General features: G+C 51.5%; 2 protein-coding genes across 2 annotated transcripts; both read left to right on the top strand.

Annotated features, from left to right (window-relative positions):
• Positions 1–347: 347 nt before the first annotated feature.
• AYO20_08396 (hypothetical protein) lies at positions 348–3,335 on the top strand (the record flags this gene model as incomplete). Its single annotated transcript, XM_022646674.1, has 2 exons — positions 348–1,767; positions 1,816–3,335. 2 exons carry the CDS (start codon positions 348–350, stop codon positions 3,333–3,335), a joined length of 2,940 nt encoding a protein of 979 aa, XP_022497405.1.
• Positions 3,336–3,765: 430 nt separating this feature from the next.
• AYO20_08395 (60S ribosomal protein L29) lies at positions 3,766–4,235 on the top strand (the record flags this gene model as incomplete). Its single annotated transcript, XM_022646673.1, has 3 exons — positions 3,766–3,883; positions 3,945–3,996; positions 4,097–4,235. The coding sequence occupies 3 exons, from the start codon at positions 3,766–3,768 to the stop codon at positions 4,233–4,235; spliced, it is 309 nt and encodes a 102-aa protein (XP_022497404.1).
• Between the last annotated feature and the right edge of the window lie 4,653 nt (positions 4,236–8,888).

Raw genomic sequence — 8,888 nt, 5'->3', positions numbered from 1 at the left:
AACAACGCTGGCTTTTCTCATGGACTAACTCTGGAAGCACGTGCTTCCACTTTCGTCACGCCCAAATGCGGTGACTATCTTCCTTGCCCAGTGTTCCTGAAGTCATAGCGCGGTGGGCGAGGAACACTGGTATTACGTGATGGACGAACAGGTTGGTCGTCTCTCACCAATCTCAGTGCTGTCGCTAACTGGTCCTCGAGATAATCTCGGCGATTCAAATCGCCTACGACCCCTCCGCGAACCCAGCCCTCAAACGACAGGCCTTTGACTATGTCAACCAGCTGAGACAAGAACCCTCAGCATGGCAGCCATGTCTGGCCATCTCCTTACAAGTCCCCCGACAGCCCATGGTCATTCGAGTCTACTGCCTCGAGATCGTCAATAATGCAGTTCAAGGTGGCCTGGTGGACCAACAAGGCCTGAAAACCATTGAAGATCAGCTCATGACATATCTGCGGAAGTTCTACGGGGCACCAGGCCAGACAGACACACCAGACCCTGGCACCATCGTCAACAAGTTTGCTCAGACCGTGACATTCCTATTCTCAACCTTTTATGGCGCCGGATGGGAGACTTGCTTCGATGACTTATTGGCCCTTACTTCAACAGGTTCCGGCCCAAAAGACAATTACCCAGGTCTCATTTTCTATCTAACAGTCCTCAATGCCATTCATGATGAGATCGGAGATCAATTACTTTCCAGGTCTCGAGCCGAACAGGACAGGGCAAATACTTTAAAAGATTTGATTCGAGCTCGTGATGTTCAAAAAATCGCTCGGTCGTGGGAGGAGATCTTGTCCCACTGGGGAACTTCCAACGACGTTGTGGCCGAGTTGTGCTTAAAGGCAATTGGGAAGTGGGTTAGCTGGGTCGACATCTCCTTTGTGGTGAACCAGTCGATGCTCGAACTGCTATTCCAGCAGCTGGAACGCGCCCAAAAAGTCGATCCTCGCAAGAGTGAGGAGCAAGCACGAGACGCCGCCATCGATGTCTTCACTGAGACCGTGGCAAAGAAGATGCCGTCCGCGGACAAAGTCAACATGATCACCTTTCTCAACCTTGAAACAGTCGTCTCGCAACTCGTCACTTGTCCGCCGCTGAGGGATAGCAGAGCCTCCAACTATGATGTCGATCTTGCTGAAACGGTTGCAAAACTGGTCAACACCACAACAGTGGATATTGTCAAAGTGTTGGAGACGGAGACCCAGGGCTCGCCGACATGGGTCAAGGCTGAACAGCTCCTGGTTGCCTTTCTGCCACACTTGCTTAGATTCTTCTCCGACATATTCGACGAAGTCTGTTCAACGGTCCTCAATGCTATGAATGACGTTCTCACTTTTTTGAGGCGCACGAGCCAGGGGGAGAACGCCTCAGCCCAAAGGGCACAAATGCTCCTACCCATCCTCAAGGGAATATTCCTCAAGATGAGGTACGATGACACTGCCGACTGGGGTCAGGAGGACGAGCAGACAGATGAAGCAGAGTTTCAGGAGTTGAGAAAACGATTGGCGGGCTTGCAATCAGCCATCGCCGCAGCGGATGAGCAGCTCTATATCGACGCAATTTCAGCCCTTGTTCACGATACCTTTGAACGGCTGCGGTCAGAAGGATCAGGGCTCAATTGGCGCGACCTGGATCTTGCACTACATGAAGTGTATCTCATTGGGGATCTGGCTGTAAGGGGAGGTGGTTTGTATCAGAAGAACAAGCCAAACTCGCCTGCGGCGGAAAAGCTAGTGCGAATGATGCTGGAAATGGTGCAGTCGAGTAAGTGAGAGTGCCAGTATTTCCCTAATCCTGCTAACAGGCTCCCAGACACAGGCTCCTTCGCACACCCCGCCATACAGCTGCAATATATGGAAATCAGCGTCAGATACAGCTCCTTTTTTGAGAAGCACTCAGAGTACATTCAGCCAGTTCTACAAAACTTCCTCGAACTCGCCCACCATCCGAGCTTGAAAGTCAAGGCGCGAGCATGGTATCTCATTCAACGTCTCATCCGTCAACTGCGCGGCTTTGTGGGAAATGCGGCTGAAGCGGTCGTGCAACGTCTGCAGGACCTCCTGGCCATCCGGGCAGAGTTACCCAGTGAAGAAGACCGCGATGATATGTCCTCCGACGGCGACTCGGCCACCGACTCTACTTTTACCAGTCAGCTGTATCTTTTCGAAGCTGTGGGCTGCATATGCGGTGCGAATACCGTCCCTTCAGACAAGCAGGTACAATATCTATCTGCGGTCATGCAGCCGCTCTTTGTTGATATCGAGCGTAACTTGGAGGCCGCTCGATCGGGCAATGAACTTGCCGGTCTGCAAGTGCATCACGGTATCATGGCGCTGGGTACAATTGCTCGAGGTTTCTCCGATTTCAATCCTGGGCTCGCCACGCAAGGAAGTGGGGTTGAGCCATCCCCACAGGCGAAGCAGGCATTTGCACAGGTCGCTGAGGTAACCCTTGTGTCTCTAACAGCGCTCAACTCGTCCTTTCAGATCAGAACCGCCGCAAGGTTTGCGTTTTCACGTTTGATCGGCATGGTCGGTACCCAGATGATGCAGCAATTACCTCAGTGGGTTGACGGCCTATTGACTGACTCGTCGACGCGAGACGAGATGGCGCTCTTCCTCCGATTACTAGACCAAGTCATTTTCGGCTTCAAAAACGACATACAGGACTTTCTCGATCGGCTCTTCTCAGGACTTCTTCAAAGAGTCTTTGCTGGCATATCTGCAGCCACTGCAGGGACGGACGATGAAATCGAGCTGGCGGAATTGAAGAGAGAGTACCTCAACTTCCTCATGGTGATCCTTGGGAACGACCTCGGCGCGATTTTGGTCAGCGCCAGAAACCAGCCGATCTTTGATTCGGTGATTGGCTCCATCGAACATCTCGCACGAGATGTGGACGACTTCCCTACTGCGAAGATGGCGTTCTTACTGCTATCAAGAATGTGCACAGTATGGGGCGGACCTGATGTGGTTTCCGCGACTGGCCAAGTGAATAGCAGTGTCCCCGGGCCACAGCCTGCGCTTCCCGGGTTTGATCAATTCATGATCACACGATTCTCGCCACTCTGTTGGGCTCTACCAACTAACCCTTCGTTTAATAGCAAGGATGCACAGGCACGGCAAGCTCTGTCCGAGGCCGCTGGGCTTCAGAAGACCATCTACACCAAAACAGGTCAGCAATACCTGACTTGGTTACAGGAAAAGGAGTTGAGGACGATGGGCATGAACGATAACATGATCGCCGAATACTTGCAGAAATTGGCGACCATGGAACCAAAGGCATTCAAGGTCTTTTTTGCAAAGTTTATCGCACAAGGTGGTCAGATGTGAAGAGAGAAAAAAGCATGATTACGCCCAGAATGTGAATGACCCTGCATTATGATACCAAAAGATTTGTTACTAAGATGCACGTGAATCTGGATGAACGATGGTCGCTAGGCCTAGACAGAAAATTTGAGCTCCCATAGACCTCTCAATATTGTCATATTCCAACTGCTGATCAGTGCTGATGAGCTCTGGATGGTATCTTACTTTAGGTACATACGGCACCTGCGACAAGTCAACCGCCACTGGGAGTGATCTCTCCGTAATAAATGTCAACAAAATTCCCATGTTATTGAAATGTCATGAATCCAAACTTTGTAGTTCCAATTAGAGTGTTGCAAGTGCTTGCACCAAGATTTGAGGGGCAAGGCTGGCACGCGATACCACAGCCTTGCACAGACCAGCTGCCAAGGCCTCGGCTGACCTTCCTGATGCCATGCCACACACATTCGACAATTTGGACGAACTTTTGGAACGACCGAGTTCGATCGATCCGTCAACCCAGCCTGCAAACCCCCACGATCAGATTGTCGTTGAGAGCGTCAAGATGGCCAGTAAGTCTCTATGCGCGGATAATCGAGGACTCTGGGGATCCCGACTCTAACATTGTGTCAGAATCCAAGAACTCGTCTCAACACAACCAAGCCAAGAAGGCTCACAAGAACGGGTACGAATTTCGCAGTCGCAGGAAATACAATCGCCGTGCCTCCTGACGATCGCTCACACCCAGAAGGAACTGACTGGACTGACGTATCTGTAACAAATAGGATCAAGAAGCCCAAGACCTTCAGATACCCATCCCTCAAAGGCACGGATCCCAAGTTCCGAAGAAATCACAAGCACGCCCTGCACGGAACGATGAAGGCGCTCAAGGAGGTTCGGGAGGGCAAGAGAGACGCTGCATAAATTAGGAGGCGGGGACTTTCAAGATTCGGCACGAAAGCTTGAGTTGTGGTATGCGATGAGCAAGGAGAAAAGCGAAACGACACTTCCCACGGCGTCAATGAAGAGGGGTTTACTGTTTGCGATGGAATGGCCCAGGTGCTGGGAATCCTTCGTCCAGTGTCGATGAGCGAGACAGTTTTCGACACTTGCGGATACGCTCTCGGACGGTCCGATTACTGACTTGAACGAAAGATACAAAATTCGGAGAAAGACTGAACCTCAAAAACACCTTGACTTCAAGGCTGCTTGCTCCAATTTCCCCTTTCCACGAGTTGAAGACGTTTGACCGAATCACTGGTCACTGGCATTTGTGTGTACAGCGTCGTGTCTATTTTCTTCAATGCGCGATGTCTGAAGGAGAACAATCTATCGTGCCTATATGGAGGATTGACCTTCCAATTACCAAACACGGTCCTCTTTTTTCAGTAGAGGACTGTGCATGTACGGAAGGTGACAAATACATGCCCTTTAGCTTTGCGCTCTTGTCAAGTTCAAGGATCAAGTCCTCGGAGGCCATCTGTGGTCCCCATGACAGACGGCTGGGACCTGACTCCAACGCCATGCTGATTGTTAGAACAACACAAACCTGTCGTTGAAAGGATCCTTTGACGCGACCTCGAAGACGAAAGTCTGCACGTTGCCCGAGTAGCATGAATGATTCCACAAGGGACTTCGCCTTTCGAAACCGGCAGTGAACTACCACATGGTTGCGTCTGATTAACAAGTGTTGTTCGTCACCACAAAACCACTCACTTTGGTGACTACATGCATCCCCTGTCAATGCTCCAGCTTAGCCCGGAGAGGAAGGCGGAAGCTGGCTTTTACTCGTTTGAAATCCTGCGCACAATCCGGCATCTGTAAGTGGTTGTGATCGAGCTCGTCATTTGTGAACCACGGGCTTCCCATGTGTGCCCGAGGACTTCTGCCGAGGGTGAGACATGGATACAGCGTTTCTGTCAGATCGTCCTGCTTGAAGTCTCAGGAAAGGGGCATTCGAACACAATTTCGTTGCTTTCAATTCTTATCTCGGAGGTGACAACCAAAAGCATTGAGTCGATACAGCGGGATGTTATGTTCAATTTCTTGCGAAGTTCCACTTCCAGCATCCCCCGTGGGCAGTCACTGACATACCTACCTGCGTAGGTCCATTTCCATTCTCTGAGCAAATGGACATGTGCTATGATGCTTTTTCGGGGAACATCCCTGGTCAGTTTCCAGCCCATGGCCGCTCAGACGTAATGTATCCCTCTGTGCCCGCAGGTCGACCCCGCCATGCACGAGGGCGATGACATACCTACTCGTCCTGTATAGGTACTTGTACACGCACAGAGACGAACTCTACTCGATCCAGACAACGCTTTGTCACGACTCTGCGAGAGTCATGCCAGAAACCCCACAACATGCCTGCCAGCCGTGCCGGAGGGTTTCGGGGCTCTCTGGCCTGGCGGCGAGAAATCTGAAACAGACTTGTCTTGGTACATCACACACAGAGAGGACCAGGCATCATCGCAGCGGAAAACCCACCAGTGGAACGCTTCTCGAAGGTCCATTGCCCCTGGCACGACTGGGCACCACCTGGACCGTTCATGCAAGGCCCAAGGGTCTGTAACAAGACTGTACTTACATAGGTATGTACAAGTAGGAAGGTAGCTACCTATGTCTAGTCGTCGAGGGGTGTGGTGGGCGTGGTGGGCATGGCGGGGCAAGGTTCCTGCATCCGCGCCCTGAAGAATTGTAGAGACTCGACTTGCGCTTTTACGAGTAAGTGCAGGAAACACGAGGTGCGAGTAAGCGCTACTGCGCTAGGGAATCCTTCCTATGACGGTATAGCGTTGGTGGGACCGGCAACTGGCACCGTCGTTCATCGTTCGGAGGTTTCTTTGATCTTCTTCTCTTTCCATTCTTCAGGAAGCCACCAGGAGGATTCACTTAGACTCTGACAAAATCAAGACGAGATGCACATCAAGAACGAATCACAGCAAGGTTGGTGGTAGGCACGTTGTATCCGTCAGTGCCGCCTTATGAACTCTTGGTGGTGGGCTGTTTCACGTCCAATTCAGCCCATATGTAACGGCTTGATCAACGAGTCTAGGAGCATGTGTTCTTTGGACGCAGGCTGGAGGCCCTAAAGGTGAGTGATGTCTCATTCTTCCGAGAGACAGCGTAACTCGAGTTTCGGGGACCAGAACTCGAAAGGTCATCGAAACTCTGTCATCACTGTGGCTGCACAGAGTCTGGACTCGCTCCTTGAACCCTGACCTGGTGCTCTTGAGCGGCAATGGAATTTCTGCTGCGGTTGCTTGTGACCCTGAGAAGTTCCTCTCCTATCACTCGGTTGGATTCCACCTACCGAGCAAGTATGTATGTACCTACCTATGTACTCCCTCCTGTACCTTTGGTCCCACCACTGCTTGGTGCCGGACGGGGACCATTCCCTAGGTTCAGGCCCACGTTGAAATTTGAATATCCGCCATTGGGATTCTCTCTTCTATCCACAGCACCAGCATGAATCCAGAGTCGATGCCGAGCCGCTTCTCCTGAGTCCTTGCCGGCTTTGGATGCCCCAGCATCTCTTTCAACCAGCTTGTGGATTCGTGGGCTTTGGATCCAAGGGACAACCAGGGAAAGGTTTGCGTTTTCCGAAATCCCCACAAGAGGTTGTTGAGGTTGGGTTACACGGTTGCCTCCATACGTTCCCACCAGATGGGCAAGTCGTTCTTGCATGATCCTTGGAGGGTAGTCGAGTCTTGTATGCAAATGCCCCTTCGGCGAAAGCGACATGTCTGGATGAATGATACACGCGGATCCACAAGATAGGCAGTTTCTCAGACAGAGTCTGCCGGTACCAGGTGGCTGGGTCTGTAGTTCTGCAGCAGGACCGGGGAACTGATACTCTGGGACACGACTCACAGGCGCACAGGAGGGCAAACAGCGCCACACCATCTCTTCTACCCTCCATCCCAAAGATTCCCAGCCACGAAACCAAGCGTTGACGGCTCACTCGCTTTCTGATACCGCACCGTCTATGTAACGAATGCCTCTGGGTCCAGCGATCTTCAGGAGAGGACCATCTCCAGCAAAAGCGTCAGCACTCGCTAGTTCTTCGTGTGCAGATGTCACCCTGAATGCAACGCTGGTACCCTACCATCGCGGTGTTGTTACGTGGCCGTGTTTCGGATGTGCGAAGGCCCTGAGACTGACTGCTTTCATTTGAGTAAGCCGAGTGCATCAAGGTCATACCCAGCATTGGGCACACTCGCGCGAGCTCAAAGTGTTGAAGGACTGTTCAGATGTTTTATCCAACGTGTCAACAAGGTTCTCAGCACCCATAATTCGATCCGATCCTTACAATTGGAGCGGACAAGGGGGCGAAAGAGTGAGTCCAGTCGCTCGAGAACAAACATCCGAGGTTCAGACAGTGGTCGTGTTTACTAGGTTTGCTCCGTGCAATGTCAATGTGCGCGATGTCCAATCTCCACGATTATTGTCCATGGTGGTGGCTCCAGAGATGGGTATGAGGTGTGCAAAGCAACAATCTCCTGAGACAAGCTGGCCAGGTTTTGTTATTGGTTACAGACCGTTCCGGGTTTCCCCCATTATTTCACACGTGGCATGGCAGCATGGTCACAGAAGCGGACAGCTCTCTGTATCGTTTCATTTCTATGCGACCTGCGCTCTTGTGGGATGTGCTTTGCATATTTGGCCCTTGTAGGGTTTGAAGTCGGAGTGTGAGCAGTCAGGGAATACCCGCAATGCTTGCTTTATCCCAATGTCTGATTTCCACAACTTTATCGCAAAGGAGCTATTATCCGTAGGTATGTGAAGACCAGGCTCCCTCTTGACACCGGATCCCTCGTGGCTGTCGCATTGTCACACCGTCCAATCGGCAGACAGATGCGCGTTGATGCATGCGTAAAATTGGCCGGCCTCAGCCTCGTCAGCCTCCAATTTTAACCACCCTGGACTGACAGCCAGCACCACACCACACCACACCATGGGAAAGTAAATCTACTCCCGTGGGAAGCTCAGAGTTTTTTTGCACCCGCTGAACACGTGAAAGATTGTGGCGGCTGCTGATATCCGTTGTGTTTGTATGCAAGATGCAAGGCAGGTAGGCTGGTACCTATGCGTCCTCGCGCGCCATCTGATTTCGCTAGTGGCTTGTCTCGAGCCCAGCGCTCAGCACGTCAAGTATTTTCCGACTTTGACCATGTCATCTCATCTCATCTCATCGCGATCTTATCCACGGAGAATTTCAGATCCCTTCGCACGACCTTCAAGCCACCCCCGATCAACGGAAATCAGTATTTATGTCAAAACGCCCACGCTTGCGGACATGACTACGGACACGGACGCGGACGCGGATACGGACACGCCCACACTCGTAATGCGAGTATCTAGGGTGGTAGGTAGGTATTGCGCATTTATAATCCCAGTCACGAGTCACGAATCACGACGAGCTACTGCACGAGGGGCGAGCACATGAAACAAGAAAGTCGACAAGCCAACAAGCCAACAAGCCAACAAGCCAACAAGCCACGAATAATCCAAAAAATAATAATCAGAAACCAAACTCCGGCACGAGTCTATGATCCTTGATGGAAAAGATATCTA

Source organism: Fonsecaea nubica, assembly GCF_001646965.1.
Source record: "Fonsecaea nubica strain CBS 269.64 chromosome Unknown Scaff65, whole genome shotgun sequence".
Classification (NCBI taxonomy): Eukaryota; Fungi; Ascomycota; class Eurotiomycetes; order Chaetothyriales; family Herpotrichiellaceae; genus Fonsecaea; species Fonsecaea nubica.
This window is presented reverse-complemented; position numbering and strand designations above follow the sequence as displayed.